The 22,765-nt window shown below is 36.4% G+C and overlaps 1 protein-coding gene across 4 annotated transcripts in view; it reads left to right on the top strand.

Moving 5' to 3' along the window:
- The window catches only part of RABGAP1L (RAB GTPase activating protein 1 like), a 765,821-nt gene that overhangs the window by 150,134 nt on the left and 592,922 nt on the right, over window positions 1-22,765 (top strand). For all 4 annotated transcript variants that reach the window (XM_082704397.1, XM_082704401.1, XM_082704402.1 and 1 more), the window contains exon 11: window positions 14,861-15,002. In XM_082704397.1, the coding sequence (XP_082560523.1) occupies window positions 14,861-15,002 (142 nt within the window). The remainder of the gene's footprint in view (window positions 1-14,860; window positions 15,003-22,765) is intronic.

The raw sequence follows: 22,765 nt of genomic DNA, 5'->3' as shown, positions 1-22,765 counted from the left end.
TCAAAGCAAACTAGTTTCTTTTGGCGGAGATGGTATAGTTAAGCATTATGTACAAACTTGTACATAATGCAAGTTGTAGATAAAAAAAAAATCCTGGAGATCTAATGCACAGCATACTGATTATAATCAACAGTATTGTATTACAGACTTTAAAGTTGCTGAGAGACTAAATCTTTTGTTCTTGCCACACAGAAAAAGTGACAACTATGTGACAAGATAGAGGTGTTAGCTGATTTTACAATGGTAATCATATTGCAGTGTATAAATGTATCAAATCAACACATATACCGGTACAACATTATATGCCAATTATATTTCAATTAAAAGGGAAATTATGCATCACCTGGTATTTTTATTCTTCTTCTTCTTCTTCTTTTTTTTTAAACATATGGAAGGACTTCTAAAACAGCAGAAAGCAAAATTAGAATTTTGGAACAGTCTGTTGCTTCAGATTCTATGTGCTTATCATGTTAATTCAAAATGATTTTTTAAATGACAGTTTTAAAATACCCCAAAATAAAACTTATATTGGAGATACTCATAACTTGTTCAAAAACAGTAGAGTAAAATTTGAAGTTCTAATTGGCTTTATTGTGGTCTACACATTTAATGCAATCCTATCAAAATACCACTAGCATTTTTCACAGAACTAGAACAATCCATCCTAAAATTTGTATGGAATCACTGATGACCCTAAATAGCCAGAGCAATCTTGAAAAAGAAGGGGAAAACTGGAGGCATCAAGATTCCACTTTTCAAGTTACAGCACAAAGCTGTAAACATCAATAGGGTATGGTACTAGTGCAAAAACAGATACATATATCAGTGGAACATAATAAAGAACCCAGAATTGGACCCACAACTGTGTGGTCAACTAATCTTCAACAACGCACTCCCACCAAGTGGCCTGTGAGTGAAAAATAACTCCTACCTAAAGATTTGTGTTCTTTGAGTACATTGAAAATTTAACAAACAAAAGGCTTATCACCACCTAAAGGGCAATGTGACAGAGCTACTTGGATGTGATGGGAAGTAGCAATGTAATTGATATTTACTAATAAAATTTTACTTATTTAGATGCACTGTCTTTAGGTTCAGATAATATTCTTATGTTTGAAACTGTGATTATTACTTAGAAAATACTACTTGTTCATCATTTTGAAATGAAATTATTTCCTATGAACAGAGACAACTGCTTTTGTTTCCAATAATGCCATGTAACATTCTTAGTTATGTTGCTCTTCACAAAAATGTTTTCTACTTTGTGCTTTTGCCAAAATGTAGTAAAAATTGGTAACAGCAGAGTTATTCTAGGTATTAAAAAAAAGAAAGCATATGGACTTAAGAGATTGGAAAAATGCAACGTTTACTTCAGTGAACTCAGTGATCTTTTATTTCATAATTAGACATCTACAAGGAGAGGGAGTGTCAGAAAAAAAAATAGGAGCAGATTTGATGATTAGATGAAGTTATTATAAAACAGAATTCAGTTCGCCAGAGGTCAGTTGAGTCAGCACAGTGAAAACGCATAGGGGGTGGTTCTTGAATTCTTGCTTATTTGGGGGCTGTGTGTGATAAACTAGGAAGAACAGTTTGAGGCAATTATAAATAAAAAACAATGTTATGAAGAAAGAAATGCTTATATAATACTAATTTTAAAGATAATCTTAAGAAATGTTATTTACCTTAGATTAGTTTAGGAAATCCAGAACATTTTGAGGCCAGCATACCATATTTTAATGCAGATTGGCATTTCTTGAGATAGGAAGCATATGTTGTAGAATTAGCAAGGTTTAGATAATTTAAGTTAATATTAACATATCTGATTACCATGATGAACAGATTTTCTGAAAAAATGTTGCTTATTATAAAGATTTAAAAAATTCTAATAATAATAAAAAAATTAAGTAATATTTAGTTATTGGAGCATCTGGCCTAAAAGGACATACTGAATTTTACATCTGATTGGAAGGAATCACTTAACTTCTGTATAGATATGTACTGTGTATCATGTATTTTGAACTTAATACATTAAAAAGTATATGTTTTGAATTTGTATATGAAATAAATATGTCAGCTGATGCTTGTTCTCAATAGGTAATTTTTTTTATTTTTAATTTTATTTTCAATAGGTAATTTTTAAAAATCCTATTAGATGTCCTTTTATCTCTGTAAGCCTTGGTTTCCTCGTTATAAAATAAGACTGTAGATTAATACAATTACTGAGGTTTTTTCCTTCTCTAAAGTTCTGTGACATTTGAATTAGTGAGCTACATAAAAGGATTTTACCACAAATAATTCCATGACTGCTATCATTAATTCAAAGTTAATTTATGATCTCTGTGGTAGTATTCACGGTGAGGATAAGATAGTTAAAAATCTAATCCTTATTCCCAAAGGCTCTCTGTGTCACCTTCTATTAGTAAGGAAATGTATAAAAATGTATAAAAATCACCATTTTACAAAGAAGAATATGATAAATACTGAATGAAAATAATATATAGAATGCTGTGGGGTTTAGCAAAGGGAGGGACCGCAGTAGTGTAATGACACAATGTGGTGCTTAAGAAAAGTCCCTTTGAGGAAATATGTTAGTTATTTTTAAAAAATCTATATTCTATTTATAAATCTATATTTTTATAAATCTTTTATAAATAGATTTATTTTATATTTTATAAAATATATTTTATTTATATTTATATATATATTTATAGATTTATTTTATAAATCTGTATTTTTTTATAAATCTTTTTTATAAATCTATATTTGTAATTGAACAGAAATTGAGTGCAGAATATATTTTAGCCTGTCTGTTGTTAAAAAACAAAATTCAGGCCATTAGATTTGAAGATGTAGTTAGCTTTATTAAATGATTCATGAATCAGGCTGCATTCCATCTAGCAAGTAGAGGGGAGCTTCACTAAGTTAAATAAGAGAAAGATTTTAATTTTTTTTCTTTTAAAATTTATTTTAAAGAAAGAGAGCATGTTTGTGAGTGAGGGGGGAGGGACAAAAGGAGAAGGAGGGAGAAAATCTCAAGCAAATGCCCCACTGAGCACGGAGCCTGATGACCCAGGAGATCGTGACCTGAGCTGAAAGCATGAGCTGGGTGCTCAGCTGACTGAGCCATCCAGGTGCCCCTAAAAATCTCTCTTTATCTTTATTTTTGCCTTTTTAATTACTATGTTTATTGGTGTGATCTTCTTGGGTTTCTTTTGTTTGGGGCTTTTGGTGCCTTCTGTTTCTGGATTTCTGGTTCCTTGGGAAGTTTTTAGCTATTATTTCTTCAAATTTTCTGTCCCCTTTTTCAAACTAGCTTTTATATCAAGTATTTTTCCAGATTATATGAACTTGGAAAGCATTTGGGTTAGTTTCTATCTTCTTGCATTTTAGAATAACCAGTTCTTATAAGTGCTTGCCTTTGAACCAACTAAATAGAGCTGTTTTACAAATTAATTCCTACCAGAGATAGAAACACATAGAACACATACATAGACACACGTGAATATGCAGGTAGATGCTGACTTTATTAGCTTCTGTTTTAAAATTACTACCATGAAATAAGTGTTACCTAAGATTCTGTCACAGCCACTGACTCAGGAAGGCAGTGGGTCAGCGCTTAGCTCACTACATTGTCCACTGCATGAACTGATGAGCTCTGGCATGCTGCCTCAGCCAGTTGTCCCAGGGAATCCCATGGAGGCTGGGCAAATCAGTAGGATAGCACCTGGCTGGATTTGCTAACACTGTTGCTTAACAAACCCAAACTTGTCACAAGAGAGGCCAGTAACTCAAGCGACAAGTGTTTGGAGAAGAGAAAGAGAGAAATTTATTTTGGGTTCCAGAAGCTAGGGGGATGGAAGGCTTAAGCCTTAATAACCAACCTCTCCACTGACAAGATGGACATATAGAAGTTCATAGGAAGAGGATGGGGGTGGGGGGTGCCTGGCAAAAGAGCAGGCAGAGAGTGTGTGATCATGGATGGGGATCTGTATGTATGCAGCTCAAGATCCTGGGCAGGCAAGGGGACATGTGGGGTGTGGTCTTCTAGACATTTGGTTGCTAGACATTTTGGTCTTCTAGACATTTGTTCTTGTGGTTGGAATGTTCCAGTCATTGCAAAATGTTTTTTGTCAGTGCCACCTAAAACTGTAGTAAGAAATAAATACAGTGGGTTTTGGTTACAGCTTGAGTTGTTGAGTAGTCTTGTCTGTTTCTGGTTTTAACTGTTTGGGCCTATGGTGGAGCAAGAGGGCTCGATGACATTAAGTATAAACTTTTAGTTATAAAATTTGGATTTGAGGTTCTCCGGTAGATGGTTAAGGTTATTGGTATAGATGGCTAAAGCTTTCTTTTAATATTTGTGGAGAAGCTACTTAAGATTTATATTTGTCCTTGGCAAGTCAAGTTTTTTTTTTTTTTTTAAAGATTTATTTATTTGACAGAGAGAAATCACAAGTAGACAGAGAGGCAGCCAGAGAGAGAGAGAGAGGGAAGCAAGCTCCCTGCCGAGCAGAGAGCTCGATGCGGGACCCGATCCCAGGACCCTGAGATCATGACCTGAGCCGAAGGCAGCGGCTTAATCCACTGAGCCACCCAGGCGCCCCGGCAAGTCAAGTTTTAGCAGTCCATCGCCTTAACCACTCGGCCACCTCGTCACGGCAAATTTTAAATGGCCTTTCCTTCTTCTTATTTTCGATTGGTAAGGATTACCTCCCTGCAATTTGCATTTTAAAGAGATTGGCTAGATAAAGAGTTCTCAGAGAAGACTGGGTAGGACATCAAACATTTTCATTTTAAATGCACAGGAAAAAGATGTAACCATTTTCTAGAAGACTTTTATTTCTTTAAGGTCAGAATTTTTACAATATTAATAAGCCTTTTGAGATAAAAAGGGGATGTTTTGGGATTGATGAAAAGGATTGATGGTCTTTGAATTGTTTTTGGAACTGCACCTCTGGTCCGCTAAAGGCTAGTTTTGTAAATTAAGCACAGCTGTTTCTAATTTCTCACTGAATTTCCTTGCTGCCTAAATGATATCACAGGCCTAACAGACCCATCTATTCATGAGAATGCCTTTTCTCCCTTTAGCTTATGGGAGAAGGCCTAAAAAAATTTCTACCAGTCCTAGATAACAGCTTTCTAGTTTGTCCAAATTTCTGATTATAGTTAGTAAATCTTTTAAAAATATCTTTCAGGTTTTGGCTGGGACGAACAAAAAAGATTTCTGGAAGTGTTAAACAACCTCATGGATACAAGAGAAATCCTCAAATAGGACATAAAATACACTATTTTTACAAGAGATAGTCATTCCCCCAAATAGCCAAAGAAACAACCACCTGCAGGTACCAGGCAGGCAAAAAGTCCAAGCTGTGTTATTGGGATGTAAAGTTGTTGGGTCCCCAATGTTGGGTCCATGGTCAAAGGAGCGAGACTGATACAAAGCAAACGTCAAGCAAAGCTTTGTTTGGGGCCAAGCATCAAGAATCAAACCGACTGTCAAACAGATCGGTCAGGGCCGCCCCTTACGGAAAGGACGACCCCTCCCTGCCTCACAGACTAACTTTTATAGAGCAAAGGCCATGTGGTTGAGCCTGGCCACACACAGGTGGCCAATGAGATTGCAATACACAGAGAAAGCTGCTAGGTCACACACGGGTGGCCAGTTGAACTACAATTCCCCCATACCATAGTAGACATTTGCACTAGCCTATCACCTTGGTGAGAATTGGCCTCCAAAAGGCGGGGCCCAAACTTCTTGGTAGCTAGGGAGATAGTATGCTCGCTTTACTGATTGGATGTCTCCACCTGTCCCAACTCATCCCTGCATTCGGGCTTTTATCTCTACCTGGCCTGATCCACCCTTGTATCTGGGCTCTGTTACCTGGTTCTGGTTTTCTGGACTTGCTTTTAAATAAGTTTCCCTGTGTGGAGGGGGGGCGGTAGACAGGATCAATTTAAGTTTTACTGCATAAACAACAAAATGGCTGTTCAACCGAGGTGGGGCCACTCTGGCTAAATAGGCCTTTACAAAGTGAGATGGGCAAGAAAGAAATACGTATTCCTAAGAGTGAAATTATTATTTATTTATTTTTTAAAATGATTTTTAGTTTGTTTATCTGGCAGAGACAGACATAGCTGGAGAGGGGAACACAAGCAGAGGGAGTGGGAGAGGGAGAAGCAAGCTTCCCTGCTGAGCAGGAATCATGACCCAAGCTGAAGGGAGATACTTAACTGACTGAGCCACCCTGCCCCCCCCTAAGAGTGAAATTATTTATAACCAATGGTCTGGTTTTGAAAATGATGGGATAATGTGAATTGTTATTTTCCCCTCTTGACTAGGCTCAGGAGGTAATTTTTTAAAAAAAGATTTTATTTATTTATTTGAGAGCCAGAGATAGAAAGCACAGAGAGAGAGAGTGAGAGGGAGAAGCAGACTCCCCACTGAGCAGGGCACCCAATGTGGGACTCCATCCCGTACTCCAGGATCATGACCTGAGCTGAAGGCAGTTGCTTAACCAATTGAGCCACCCAGGCTCCCTTATCAGCCTTTTGAAATGAATCTTTCAATGAAACTAATTTGGAATCTTGAAGCCTTTTGGAAACTCTTTAATATCCATTAAAATAAGCCTCCCATTCTGTTTAATTTGGGAACCCTTACTTTCAACCATACTTTTTAAATGAGCAAGTTTGTCTAATTTGAACATTTCCCATAATGGCCACAGTAAATTCTGGATTATTTTTAATAGAATTTTTTTTTTATTTTGCTAGATGCCTACAACTTCTAGGACTATAGTTCTTAGACATAAAATAAGCAGGTATGCTTGATTCTTTAGAATGTAAAGATCCCATTAGCTAGTAAGTCTTTGGGTTTTTCAGAGCCCAACTAATACCTAAAAGTAGTATGATGTGGGGTTGGGATTGTGTGTGTGGTTTTTTTTTTTTTTAATTTAAAAAAAATTTTTATAAACATATAATATATTTTTATCCCCCGGGGTACAGGTCTGTGAATCGCCAGGTTTACACACTTCACAGCACTCACCTTAGCATATTCCCTCCCCAGTGTCCATAACCCCACCCCCCTCTCCCAACCCCCTCCCCCCAGCAACCCTCAGTTTGTTTTGTAAGATTAAGAGACACTTATGGTTTGTCTCCCTCCCAATCCCATCTTATTTCATTTATTCTTCTCCTACCCCCTTAACCCCCCATGTTGCATCTCCACTTCCTCATATCAGGGAGATCATATGATAGTTGTCTTTCTCCGATTGACTTATTTCGCTAAGCATGATACCCTCTAGTTCCATTTACATCGTCGCAAATGGCAAGATTTCATTTCTTTTGATGGCTGCATAGTATTCCATTGTGTATATATACCACTTCTTCTTGATCCACTCATCTGTTGATCGACATCTAGGTTCTTTCCATAGTTTGGCTATTGTGGACATTGCTGCTATAAACATTCGGGTGCATGTGCCCCTTCGGATCACTACGTTTGTATCTTTAGGGTAAATACCCAGTAGTGCAATTGCTGGGTCATAGGGTAGTTCTATTTTCAACATTTTGAGGAAACTCCATGCTGTTTTCCAGAGTGGTTGCACCAACTTGCATTCCCACCAACAGTGTAGGAGGGTTCTCCTTTCTCCACATCCTCGCCAGCATCTGTCATTTCCTGACTTGTTGATTTTAGCCATTCTGACTGGTGTGAGGTGATATCTCATTGTGGTTTTGATTTGTATTTCCCTGATGCCAAATGATATGGAGCACTTTTTCATGTGTCTGTTGGCCATCTGGATGTTTTTGCAGAAATGTCTGTTCATGTCTTCTGCCCATTTCTTGATTGGATTATTCTTTGGGTGTTGAGTTTGCTAAGTTCTTTATAGATTTTGGACACTAGCCCTTTATCTGATATGTCGTTTGCAAATATCTTCTCCCATTTTTTCAGTTGTCTTTTGATTTTGTTAACTGTTTCCTTTGCTGTGCAAAAGGTTTTGATCTTGATGAAATCCCAATAGTTCATTTTTGCCCTTGCTTTCCTTGCCTTTGGCGATGTTCCTAGGAAGATGTTGCTGTGGCTGAGGTCAAAGAGGTTGCTGCCTGTGTTCTCCTAGGATTTTGATGGATTCCTTTCTCACATTGAGGTTCTTCATCCATTTAGAGTCTATTTTCATGTGTGGTGTAAGGAAATGGTCCAATTTCATTTTTCTGCATGTGTCTGTCCAATTTTCCCAACACCATTTATTGAAGAGGGGGCTGTCTTTTTTCCTTTGGACCTTCTTTCCTGCTTTGTCGAAGATTAGTTGACCATAGAGTTGAGGGTCTATTTCTGGGCTCTCTATTCTGTTCCATTGATCTATGTGTCTGTTTTTGTGCCAGTACCATGCTGTCTTGATGATGACAGCTTTGTAATAAAGCTTGAAGTCCGGAATTGTGATGCCACCAACTTTGGCTTTCTTTTTCAATATTCCTTTGGCTATTTGAGGTCTTTTCTGGTTCCATATAAATTTTAGGATTATTTGTTCCATTTCTTTGAAAAAAAATGGATGGTATTTTGATAGGAATTGCATTATATGTGTAGATTGCTTTAGGTAGCAAAGACATTTTCACAATATTTATTCTTCCAATCCAGGAGCATGGAACATTTTTCCATTTCTTTGTGTCTTCCTCAATTTCTTTCATGAGTACTTTATAGTTTTCTGAGTATAGATTCTGTGCCTCTTTGGTTAGGTTTAGTCCTAGGTATCTGTAGTTTTGGGTGCAATTGTAAGTGGGATTAACTCCTTAATTTCTCTTTCTTCCGTCTTGTTGTTGGTGTAGAAAAATGCAACTGATTTCTGTGCATTGATTTTATGTCCTGACACTTTACTGAATTCGGATTGTGTGTGTTTTACTGTATTTCTTGCTGCACAGGAATTTTCTGGAGGTTGTCAGGTGACCTGGTGTTAATCTAACCTTTCTGTGACTAGCTGATCAACCACAGGAGTCTTCTTGAGGTGGTATGCGCTCTAACATTTGTTAAATGCTTGACCTGTACCCCACCAGTTTTTGTGGCTTTCTGCCTTTTAAGATCCCTACTATTAGTAGCCTTTATTTACACAAAACAAGACGAACAAACATGTGCCTTAAAATATTAGCAGTGCTGTGTCTTGGCCACAAGAAGGCTCTCTGCACACAACTGACAATTCTTGTAGAACCTTGATGAGGTTTTCTGCCCTGGGAATTGTCCAAAGGATTGAGGGCATGGTTCTGGGCAGACCGTTCCACCAGCTCAGTTGGACTCTGGGTGAAATTGCCATCTCGACTGGGCTCTCAGCAGAACTGCCAGCTCAGCTTGGGTTGGGCTCTGGGAAAATCTGCCACCTCAAGCTGACCTACCTATAAAGGAAAGCCACTCATATCAGGAGCTTGAGTGCAGACAAAAAGGCATCTCTCACACTGAGAGCTGCTTACCTACAGCCCTCTGAAATGACAAAGATGAGGAACTCAAAGAGTTTTGCATTGTTTCTCATTTTGCCTGAATGTTGTAAGAAGTTTGCTTCAGGTCCTACTACTGCCACCAAATGTGTTAAATAATAAAATTCAAGCAAGCAAATTTGAAGATCTAACTTGCTTTGTTAAACAACTCATGAATTGGGCAGCACCCCATGTAACAAATAGGATGCTCCAAAGAGTTACTTGGAGTGGAAGATTTTTTATAGGATGATGGGGGCAAGAAAGGTATTAGTAAGAGAAAAGGGTTGTTCACTCAAGGCCACTGTCTAGGGGGAAAGCATGTGTCTTATGCAGATTACCCTGTCTTTCTTTGTGGGGTAGAGAGGACCAGGTGGCCGACTCTGTTATGGATTGAAAAATTTCTGAATAACCAACAGGGCTACATTTCTGGGGATTGTTGAAACTGCAGTTAGATTATGTATTAAGTATGGGTTTGGAGATGTGGTTTAAGTGACACTATTACGGGCCTGTGATTTTTTTTTTTCTTTTAACACAGTTTAAAAGCACAAAAGGAAAATTACATTTTGGAGATACATGTTGATTCAAGCCTATTTAAGTCAAGGTATAATCAGTTAGTATAACCAAGAATCACCTATATGAGGTGATGGATAGTAACTAAACATTGTAGAAATTATTTCACAATATATATAATGTATCAAATTATTATATTGTACATCTTAAACTTACACAGTGTTGTATTGCAGTTACAGCTCAATAAAACTGGAGAAAAGTAAGAGTAACTGAATAGGAATAACTTCTAATTGCAGAAAGATGAAAATTAACAAGGTTAGGGCGGTCCTTATATAATTGTGGGAAACTAAAAAGCTGTGTAAGGCAGATGTTTTCCTAATTTAACAGTTCTGTGTAGGATCAGCTTTCTTTACCTTCACTTGTGTGAAGTTAAATAGAAGCTGTTTGCAAATGTATTTTCCCCGTGTTATCATATGTATTTGCAGCTTAGTGAGACCTTCTGATGGTTACATGATTTGTGATTTTTAAAAACATAGACATTTTTATTAAAACAAGAGTTCTTATAGGCAGTGGTTCACAATTTAACTTTCATCAGAATCACTTTTGGCTCTTTAAAAAACCCAGATTCCCGGACCCCATCCTAAAGATTCTGAATAGAGATATGAGGATTATCGTTCTTTGTATTTGATGATAGTATACCATTTTAGACAACTAGAGTTTATTTGTATAAGTGTGAAGAATCTTCGTGATGTTTACTCAACCACATTTATGGAGCCCCTTTCATGTATTTACATGTTTCAAAGTGCTCTAGTTAATTCTAACATGAACCAGACAATTTTTGTTTTACACACAGATTGATTTTTAGTTACCTAAAAATAAGTGAATATTAGAAATAAAAAGTGTTTTTTATAAAAAAAAATCTCATTTTGAAACTAAATTGGTGAATATAATGTTTAGGTCTACATGAGATTTATAGTAATAGAGAAAACTTTGCTTCCATAGTAAACTAAGTGCAGATGAAGTATTTTACCAGTGTTGTACACTTATCCACAACAACAAAGTTGAGTAGTTGTGATTGAGACCATATGGCTTGCAAAGCTTAAGATATTTCCCATCTAGCTTTTTATAGAAAAAGTTCATTGACTCCTGACAAGGATTTACATTGTTTGTAAATAATAACTGTTTTACTTCTTCCTTTCCAATGAGTGCCTTTTCTTTCTTTTTCTTGCTTTATTGCACTAGTTAGGACTTCTCTATGATATTGAGTGGGAATAGGAAGTGTCTATGTCTTTTCTGTGTTCTCACTCTTTGGAGAAAAGCAATTAATTTTTTACCATTAAGTGTGATGTTAGTTGTAGGTTTATGGATAGTGTTTATCAGGTTAAGAAAACTCTTTTGTATTCCTAGTTTACTGAAAGTCTTTAACATGAATGAATGAATGCTGAATTTTCTCAAATGCCTTTCTATATCTGTTGATGATGTGGTTTTTCTTGTTTAGTCTATGACTATGTTGACTTATGTTGATTTTTTTCAATGTTGAACTGTTGTTGCATTTCCCAGATAAACTTCCCTGGTTTTGATATATATCTATACCTGTAAGGTATGTTGCTGGATTTTATTTGCTCATATTTGATTGAGGATTTTTATCTGTTTTTATGAGGGATTTTGGGGCATTGGTGTTATTTCTTTAAATATTGAGTAAATATTTAAATATTGAATATTAAATATTCAATGACAAATTTGTCTTTGAAACTATACGGTTCTGAAGTTTTCATTTCAGAAAGGTTTTAACTTACAGATTCAGTTTCTTTAATACAGGTCATGTATTTCTTCTTGGGTAAGTGTGGGCATTCTTTAGCTTTCAGAGCATTGGTCCGTTTTATCTAAGCTGTCCAATTAATATGGATAGAGCTGTTTGCATTATTCCTTTTGACATCATGGGGTCTGTACAAGTGTATACACTTTTTTAATTAATGTTAATGTTAATGAGTAATTTGTACCTTCTTTCTTTTTTGCTTGGTCAGTTTATTTTAGAAATTTATCATTTTATTGATCTTTGCTAAGAACTACATTTTGAGGGGTGCCTGGGTGGCTCAGCTGATTGAGCATATGCCTTTGGCTGAGGTCATGATCCCAGGATGCTGGGATTGAGTCCCAAGTCAGGCTCCCTGGTCAGCAGGGAGTCTGCTTTTCCCTCTTCCTCTACCCTTCCCCACACTTCATGCTCTCTTTCTTTGTCACTCTCTCAAATAAATAAATAAAATCTTAAAAAAAAAGAACTACCTTAAGTGTTTTTTAATTTGTGCTTCAAAGCAAGTAGAAAGTTAGATTACTGATTTGGGGGTGTTTCTTTTGTAATATAAGCACTTATAGCTCTAAATCTATACTGTTTAGATGTATTACTAATTTTGGTTTGTTTTATTTTTATTTTTGCTGAGTTCAAAGTATTTTGAAATTGAACCTTTCTCTTTCATTTTAACCTATGGATTATTTGGAATTGTATTGCTTTATTTTTCAGTATTTGGAAATTTTTGAGATGTATTTCTCTTATTGATTCTAGTTTAATTGTATTATGCTCACTACCCGCTTATTTTTTACAATTCAATTTTTAAAACTTAAAGATCATGTTATAACCCAGGAAATAGTTTGTTTTGGAGAAAGTTCCATGTGCATTTGAATAGGGTGTGTAATCTGCCTTTGTGTTGTGTAGTGATCTATAAATACTAGATCCTGTAATTGGTGTTCAGTTCTTCTATAACCTTGATGTATTTGTGTATACTTTGTTAGTGATTATTGTGAGAGGAATGTGAAATCTCCAGTTATAAATGTGGGTTTGTTTATCTTTTTTCGTTTCCATCAAGTCTTTATACTGTTTAGTTGTTAGGTAAATTTATATATATTTACTTTTGTGTTCTCATTGACTTGATTGTTTTAACATTGTTAAATGACCTTTGTTCCTAGTGGTTTTTTTCTTGTGTGGTAGTCTACTTTCTCTTATACTGATATGTCTCTTTAGACTATATTAGTGTATAGTTTCTTCAGTTTTCTTTTGATTAGTGTTTTCATGGTATAGCTTCTTCCCTCATTTTACTTTAACTTACTTATATTATTTAAAGTTTTTATTTTTTAGACAATGTAGTTGTGTCTTGTTTTTAATATAATCTGCCTTTTAATTGGTATGTTTAGGTCATTTATGTTTAATATAATTATTTACAAGTTTGAATTTAGGTCTGTCATTTTATTGTTTTCTGTTTTTGTTTCTCATTTCCTGCCAATTGATTTGAAGGTACACCTGAGATTCGATTTGGGATTCAGAATTAATTCTTGAAAACAGTGAATAATTAGTAGCTAGATATATATTTTTTAAAGATTTTATTTATTTATTTGATAGACAGAGATCACAAGCAGGCAGAGAGAGAGAGAGAGGAGGAAGCAGACTTCCTTCTGAGCAGAGAGCCCAATGCGGGGCTCAATCCCAAGACCCTGGGATCATGACCTGAGCCAAAGGCAGAGGCTTTAACCCACTGAGCCACCCAGGCGCCCCTAGTAGCTATATTTTTATAATTTAAATGGATTACATATTGTACAGGTAGATATTAGAGGTAATTTTATCTCCATATATGCATATATTATTCTTGTTTTGTGTTTTTTAGAGCCCAGTGTGCTATAAACATTGAAATAATGATGATAATAACAAGTGTTATTATTATTAAAATTTTGTTTCAGATACTTTGATAAATGTCCAGAGTTGATATAGATACTGTGACTCAGCAAAATTAAGTAATTTGCCCAAAACTTCATATCTTATTAGTAGTAAAATTTGAATTCAGATCCATGTCAGTTTGATTCCAAAGTTCATAGGTTGTAGTATTAGTTTAGCCATTCATTCTACTGATATTTGTTGAGTACCTACTATGTGTCAGATACTATATTATTTCTGATTGAAAAATCAGCAAAGTTCTTGCTGTTATGATGCCTCTGTCTTGTGGTAAGACTGTCATTAAACAAATAAATATAATAACAAATGTGTAATTACATTGTGGTAGTGCCGTGAAGGGGAAGGACAGGGAATGAAAAGTATCAAAAACATAAGGAACTTAGTTGGAATAGTTTGTTAGAGACCTGTACGCCTGAAACAAATAATACATTGTTATGTTAATTTAAAAAGTTAATTAATATGTTAACATGTTAATTAATATGTTAATTTTAAAAGATAGTTTGTACGAGTGACATTAGCAATAAAGATCTAAGAGTGATGGGAGTTAGAAAGGCTCTATTGGCAGAGAGCAAAGGATCTCCCAGGGTCTTGAGTTGGAAAAGAATTTAAAGGTTCTTGGAACTGAAACAATGCCAGAGTGGTTGGAATATAGTAACATGCTGTGGGTGTGTATTGAGACTGGAAAGAGAGGCAGGGACCAGGTTATCTAGGGCTTTGTAGGCTGTGCTAATTTAATTGACAGTTGCCTTAATTTTTCCTCCTTAGGAAAGGGCCATAGAATGTAAACCATTTATAAAGTAAGAGCTGTCTACTTCCATGAATTACTTAATGGATGTAGCTGCTATCTTTTTATCTCAATGCAAGGTGTAGTCAGTCCTGGAAATCTAGCATTACTTATATATCTACCCTAGAAAATGTGGTGGTTCAAGTTCTTTTGATAAAAAGAATTTTTTTCCCACAATGTTTAGTAGGTTTCATTGGTTAAAATAATATAAGAAGAATAATGCATTTAGAATATCATGCAGAGAACAACACACTTTAAAAATTTTCTTAAGACATACAGGAGATCAAACATGACATGCTACTCTTAATTTCAGCTGTTTTTAATGAACCTTGAAATACTATCTTTTAGCATTTCCTTCACATTTCTAATATTGGATCACATGTTTATGTCTTTCTCAGTCTGAGGGAAAAGGGCACACCAATGCTGGAGATGCAATATATGAGGTAGTAAGTCTACAACGACAGTCTGAAAAGGAGGAACCAGTCACTCCCACTAGTGGAGGGGGTCCAATGTCACCGCAGGAGGATGAAGCAGATGAGGGTAAGAAGTGACACTCAGTTCTCTTTCTTTACATAGCTGCTGTACTTATAACCCTCAACGCTGTGTGTATGTGTGTGTGCGTGTGCGCTTGTGTGTGTAAAGGGTGCGGGAGGAGAATGATGATTATTCCTAGTCTCCCTACCTCCGCTGCTCTAGATTCTGCTAGATGCAGAAGAGATTTCGGTCCATTGCTTCCTTGGTTGCATAGTTCCCAGTGCCATTTATGCATCTGTTTAAGTTTGCTGTTTTGCTTTCTGTTTAATTTCAAATATTTTTTAAGTGTTTAATGAGAAGTTTCAACTTTTCTCACATGTCTTTAGAATTTCAGTTATAGGTCATGTCCCACTACTCATTTGATGTTATTTAGTTTTGACTTGTTTTTTGTTGTTGCTTTATCATTTTACCACTCAGTTTTTTGAGATAGCATGGTGTGTGCTCTGTTTACTACGTGGATGCTACTGAGAGATGCTTACTGGCCTCACAAGGGTCACACTTCATTTGGCTCTGTGCTTAGTATTCTTTTTATAGGAACTAGAACTAACTGGCAGATCTTTACTTAAGCCCTTAAATGATCTGCTTATAGGATAGGGTTTATTAAAAATTTCTGAGTTTATATCATCTTTGAAAGGATCTTAGAATTCTTTCTCTCTATGAAACCATTCCTTTATTTGGTTTGCCATACAGATACTGGTTATTTTTTGGCTTGTATTTATTGAGTGTTTATTACATGCTAGACATTGTTCTAAGTGTGTAATTTTAAAAAAAACTTTGTGAAGGTATAATTTACATACAATGGAATGTATCAATTTTATTTACTTACTTACTTACCTATTCATAAAGATTTTATTTATTTATTTATTTATTTTTAAAGATTTTATTTATTTATTTGACAGACAGAGATCACAAGGAGGCAGAGAGTCAGGAAGAGAGAGAGGAGGGGAAGCAGGCTCCCTGCTGAGCAGAGAGCCTGATGTGGGGCTTGATGTGGGCCTGGATCCCAGGCCCCTGGGATCATGACCTGAGCCAAAGGCAGAGGATTTAACCCACTGAGCCACCCAGGAGCCCCATAAAGATTTTATTTTTAAATAATCTCTGCACCCAGTGTGGGGCTCATACTAGGATCCTCAAGATTGAGTCTCTCGCCCTACTGACTGAGCCAGCCAGGTGCCCTGGATGTACCCATCTTAATTGTATAGTTCATTAAATTAAATTAAACTATTAAATTAAATAGTTCATTAAGTGGATACATCTGTATAACCACCACCAGCGTCATAATATAAAATATTTCCATTACTCCTTCCCCCCCAAAATTTCCCTCATGCCCCTTCACAAGAATCACTGTTTCTTCTCACCTATAGTCTCGGGCAACCACTGATCTGTTTTCTGTCACCATCTTTTGCCTTTTCTACAATTCATATAAAAGGAATTCTATAGTATATAGTCTTTTGTATATAGCATCTCTCACATAGCAAATCTTTTGAGATTTATCTATGTTGTGTCAATAGTTGGTTTCTTTTTGTTGCTGAGTAGTAATTTATCGTAAAGATATGCCACAGTTTATCTCCTCACCAGTAAATGGACCTTTAAGGTGTTTCTAGCTGTTGGCTCTTTGCTGCTATGGATATTTGAGTACAAGTCTTGGGTGAATACCGGCTCTCTCATTTTTCCTGGGTAAATCACCTAGGAGTGGATTGTCTAGGTCTTATGATAGGGGTAGTTTAACTTCATCTAAAAATTTATTTATTTATTTATTTATTTATTTAAAAGATTTTATTTATTTATTTGACAGAGATCACAAGTAGGCAGAGAAAGAGAGGGGGGGAAGCAGGCTCCCCGCTGAGTAAAGAGCCCGATGCAGGACTCGATCCCAGGACCCTGAGATCAGAACCTGAGCTGAAGGCAGAGGCTTTAACCCACTGAGTCACCCAGGCGACCCTAAAAATTTATTTTTTATGAATAACTTTTTTATAAAAAAAATATAATCTATTTTTCAAAGTAATTTTACCATTTTCCATCTTTATCAGCAACATATGAGTTACTTGCTCCATTTCATTTAACAATTTGGCAGCTGCCAATTTTTAAATTGACAGTAGCTATTCTAGTGGGTGTATAGTGGTATCTTGTGACATTAATTTGAATTTCCCTAATGACTTACCATGTTGTTCAGCTTTTCATATGGTATTTGCCATTTGTCTATCTTTTTGGTCAACAGTCCATTCCGATCTGTTGCCCTTTTTTTTTTTTTTTTTAAGATTTTATTTTTATTTATTTGACAGAGATCACAAATAGGCAGAGAGTTGGGGGGGGGGGAAGCAGACTCCCCATTCAGCAGAGAGCCCGATGTGGGGCTTGATCCTAGGACTCTGAGATCATGACCTGATCCAAAGGCAGAGGCTTAACCCACTGAGCCACCCAGGTGCCCCTCTGTTGCCCATTTTTATTTTTTTTTAAGGATTTTATTTATTTATTTGACAGACAGAGATTACAGAAATTACAGACAGGCAGAGAGGCAGTCAGAGAGAGGAGGAAGCAGGCTCCCTGGGATCATGACCTGGGCCAAAGGCAGAGGCTTTAACCCACTGAGCCACCCAGGCGCCCCCTGTTGCCCATTTTTAAATTGGGTTGTTTTCTGTTTGAATTTTCATATTTTATCTCTGTGTATATACGAATATGTAAAAGTCCTTTATTGATATATTTTGCAAATATTTTGTCCCACTGTATAGTTTGCCTTTTCATTTTTTGAACAATGTCTTTCGGAGAGTAAAAGTTTGAGTTTTATAAAGTCTAATTTGTCAGGTTTTTTCATTAATGATTTGTCTATGATCCAGTTAAATTTTTATGTTTAGTTGGAGGTAGAGCTTAGAGATTTTTTGTTGTTGTTTTTGTCTTTTTTGTTTTGTTTTGTTTGTTTTGGGGCTTAGAACTCCAAACCTGTTATTATATCTTATGGCTTCTGAAGATCAGGAATTAAGGAATGGTTTTTGTGGGCAGTTCTGGCTAAGAGTTTCTTATGAATTGTCAGGTGTTGTCTGGGGATATAATCATCTAAAGATGTCCCTTGTTGGGCCTGAAAGGGTCCCACTCACATAATTACCAAAATGATGCTGATGGTTGGCAAGCAACTTTGCTTTCTCTCACATGGGCCTTCCCACAGGGGCTGCTTGGGTGTCATTGTGAGATAACGGCTAACTTCCTTCAGATAGCCATCCAGGAGACCAAGGTAGAATCTGTAGTGCCTTTTATGTCCTAGCTTTGGAGTCATACAGTATCACTTTTTTTTTTTTTTTAATTTTTTTAATTTGTTTGAGAGGCAGAGATCACAAGTAGGTGGAGAGGCAGGCAGAGAGAGAGGAGGAAACAGGCTCCCTGCTGAGCAGAGAGCCTGATGTGGGGCTCGATTCCAGGACCCCAGGATCATGACCTGAGTCGAAGGCAGAGGCCTTAACCCACTGAGCCACCCAGGTGCCCTCGCAATATCACTTTCATAGTATTCTCTTGATTACAGAGTTCAGCCCTTCCATTGCGTGACTCCACTATCTTCTATACAAGACTCCCAGGAACACTGTTGTGGTCATCTCTTTCCCAGCCAACACAAAGAGGAAAAGATCAGAGATTACAAGCAGGAGAATTTTAGGCCAGACCGAGAAACACATTCTTTTCTGGTAAATAAGAACCACAGACTGGTTTGGGAATGTAATTGAGCTATATGCACAGGAAGAAAAAGCAGGTGTTTCAAGTTATCTACCAGAAAGTAATTTGAGCACAAGATTTCAGGTAATGTTTTACAAAAATGCCGGTCTTAAATGAAATATACGGGGCGCCTGGGTGGCTCAGTGGGTTAAGCCGCTGCCTTCGGCTCAGGTCATGATCTCAGAGTCCTGGGATCGAGCCCCGCATCGGGCTCTCTGCTCAGCAAGGGGCCTGCTTCCTCCTCTCTCTCTGCCTGCCTCTCTGCCTACTTGTGATCTCTGTCAAATAAATAAAATCTTAAAAAAAAAAAAAAAAGAAAAGAAATGAAAAATACATGGAACTAGAATTGGGAGAGAACAAAAATAATAGAATGAGAGCTGCTACTCAATAGGAATAGTTTATATTATACATTATATAATACATAATATAATTTAGTAAATAAAAATTCCTTACTTCTATCCATTAACTTAAAAGAAGGTTAACTAACATGGATTAGGTATCTGATATGTGGCATATAGTGTATTAGATATTTAATAAGTCTAGTTTTATATTTTACTCATATTAGCCCTGAGAAATAAATATTATCATCTTTATATAACATATGAAGAAATAGACTTAAAAGTTTTAGGTAAATCATTTGGGGTCAGAGGGCTAATAAAATATACAGAATCTGGGACACCTGGGTGAATCAGTTGGTTAAGCCTCTGCACTGGGTCCTGCATTGGGCTCCTTGCTCAGCAGGGAGCCTGCCTCTCCCTCTGCCTTCTGCTTCCCCTGCTTGAGAAATAAACAAACAAATAAATAAATAAAATATTTCCTCTGAGAAACAAATAAATATTTGAAAAAAAATATATGCAGAATCCAAACCTATGTTAGTCTCACTCTAAAGCCAGTGAATTTTCATGGCCTACAAAATCAAGATATTCTTCTTTAAACCATGAATTGTAACTCCACTCTCAATTGCATAAAAGGTAGTATTTTTAATATTATAGACAAGATATTTTAGATCTTACATATTTCAGATCCTATTCTAGATCTAATATCTTATGCCTTGGATGGAAGACTATAATGTAACATAATATGAAAATATAACATGAGACTCTATCGTCCAAATAGCATTTGTTGTGTGAAAGCACTTTTGGAGAGTGATTTCAGCATACAGATCAACTAGTGCATTAAAAAGACCTCTAATAAAAAAAATAAAATGAAAAAGACCTCTAGATATAGAATATTTCAATTATGTTGGCCAGAAGCAAACATCCTTCTTTAAAACCTTTTGGAAGCCAAAATATTCTCTTCAACAGAAGTCTTTCAGACAGACAAGTCCAGCTTTAATTTATTTTCCATGCATTTTGTCTGACATATTACTTGATGTTATTCAAGGCTTAGAAGGGTATGTTTTGGTTTAGTGGTAATTACTTCAGGGATGAGAAGATTTGAAAGTTGTGCAGATGCACTTGAAGGGAAGAGCTGCTTACTTATGGAAAGCAACATTACTAGAAAATGGATACGTTGAGAAGTAAATGGCAAACCAAATGATCCCAGGTTTAGCTTGTTACTAATTAGCAAAATATTCAGAAACAGTCACTGCCAGGATCTTAAAATCATGTATCTGAGCATTGGAAAGGCCATTTTTTTAGTCTTATTGAATTAGGCACAAGCTTCATTTTTACTTTTATTGAAGTATAATTAACATACAATGTTATATTAGTGTTGGGCGTGCAATGTAATGATCCAACAATTCTAAACATTTCCATTGTACAGCATGATAAGTGTAGTCACCATCTGCCTCCAGACAACATTATTGTGGTCTTACTGACTATATTCCATATGCCGTACTTTTCATCTTCATGACTTACTTATTTTGTAACTGGAAGTTTGTACTTCTTAATCCCCTTTCTTTTACCCATCTTCCCATTTTCTCCCATCTGGCAACTACCAGTATGTCCTCTCTCTTTTTAAAAGATTTTACTTATTTATTTGAGAGAGAGAGCATAAGCAGAGGGAGGGGCAGAGGGAAAGGGAGAAGCTGACTCCCTGCTGAAGGCAGAGCGTGGGGGAGGGGGTTAATCCCAGGTTGCCGAGATCATGACCTGAGCCGAAGTCATACGCTTAACTGACTGAGCCACCCAGGTGTCCCTGTTCTCTCTATTTAAGAGTCTTTTTTTCCCTTTGCCTCTTTTTTCTTTGTTCATTTGTTTTTTAGATTCCACATATAAATGAAATCATATGGAATATATCTTTTTCTGTTTGACTTATTTCACTTAGCATTTATGCCTCTAGGTCCATCAGGTTGTTGCAAGTCCTCAGGGAAATGTAAATCAAAACCACAGTGAGGTACTGCCTTACACCCATGAGAATGGCTAGAGTCAAACACATGAGAAATAACAAGTGTTGGCGAGGATGTGGAGAAAAGGGAATGCTTGTGCACTGTTGGTGGGAATGCAAACTTGTGCAGCCACTGTGGAAAACAGTGTGGAGGTTCCTCACAAAATTAAAAATAGAACTACCATATGATACAGTAATTCCATTATGGGGCATTTACCTAAAGAAAACAAAAGCACTAATTTAAATTGATACATGCACCCCTATGTTTATTGCAGCATTATTTACAAAACCTAAGGTATGGAAGCAGCCCAAGTGCCCATTGATAGATGAATAGATAACAAAGAGGTAGTATGTATATATGGTGGGATTTTAGCCATAAAAAAAAAAATGACATCAAGCTTCATTTTTGTTGTAACCATTTTGGTAGATTTCCTTTGACACATTTGTGTCCAAATGGCTACTTCAAAATGTGAGGAACAGAGGTAGAAGAGATACATTTGAGAATATTCTGGAGGGAAAATCAAGAGGTTTGTAAATTAATTGTATGTCATGAGCAGCAGAAGGGAAGGGAAGAAAAAGAATTAAAGGTCACATCTAGGTTTCTAGTGTAGGTTGTTGGATGACTTTGGTTAAACAAATGAGACAAGAGGAGAAAGAATGGATTACAGGGTAAGGGTAAGATTTATTCTGTTTCAGACACTGATGAGTTTGAACTTACTGGACATTAAAGTGGGACTATTTTTCAGTTATTAGAAATAGTCTTTAATTGTGAGAGAAGTTTAATAGCTAGAGATAAAGGTTGGAGAGACATTAGAATGAGGTAATGAGAATGGCTAAAATTTCCTTGGGAGAAAATGTGGGAGGTGCAAGTTAAAAGTAGAATTTAAGTGATCACTGACACTTGAGGGATAGATGTAGGAAGAGAAAGCCCAGCTAATGATCAGAACATTTTGAGAGGACGAATAACAGACTAAGTAGTAGTAACAGCCTGAGGAGTGGAGATTTGTAAGGTGGGGGTGATGTGCAGCATTGCCACATGGCACAGGGAGGTTCAATATGAAAGTACCAAAAACTGTTAATTGGATTTGGTAAATTTTAGAAGTCTCCATGATGGTGATTTTACTGACGTTGGGAAATAAAGCCTTATTGTAGTGGATTTGGAGAAGGAGAACAATGTTCTTAAACTTTCAAGAAAGTTGATGAGAAGAGGAAAGAGATTGGATTAAAAACACTGGGTTAATTAGGCCAGAGAGGGGTAAGAACTTTGAGCTCATCTGTAGCTGGAAAGGGAGAGCTTAAATAGGGAGGAATTAGCCACTGAATGTGTAGCAGTCCAGGCTCCCTACATGCTTCTGTGTCTTTGCAAGTGCTGTTTACTCTGCTTGGAGGCTTTTTCCACTTAAATCCACCTGGGTAAGCTCTACAACAGGAATGCATGTTAACAGTCAAAAGAAAATAGTAATTTTAGTGTACTGGCAGTTTCTATACTTAGAGATGTTTCAAAATATTTTCTATGACTTTTTTTTAGTCGGTTGCTCAGGCGAATTTACATTTAAAAAGTATTCAGCGTACAAGGGCTGAGTAAGGAGCTTGGTGATTCCACTTATCAAAAAGCAATGATAAAAGTCGATAAAATTGTCAAAAACCAGCCAGTTCAGGACTTGGGAAAGTGACAAATTATAAAAAACGGAGAAACATCTATTCAAGAAAAACTACTGAACTCGGAAAAGAACAGTCCGTATTTT

This window comes from Mustela nivalis (assembly GCF_964662115.1).
Source record: "Mustela nivalis genome assembly, chromosome: 16".
NCBI classification, from domain to species: domain Eukaryota; kingdom Metazoa; phylum Chordata; class Mammalia; order Carnivora; family Mustelidae; genus Mustela; species Mustela nivalis.
This window is presented reverse-complemented; position numbering and strand designations above follow the sequence as displayed.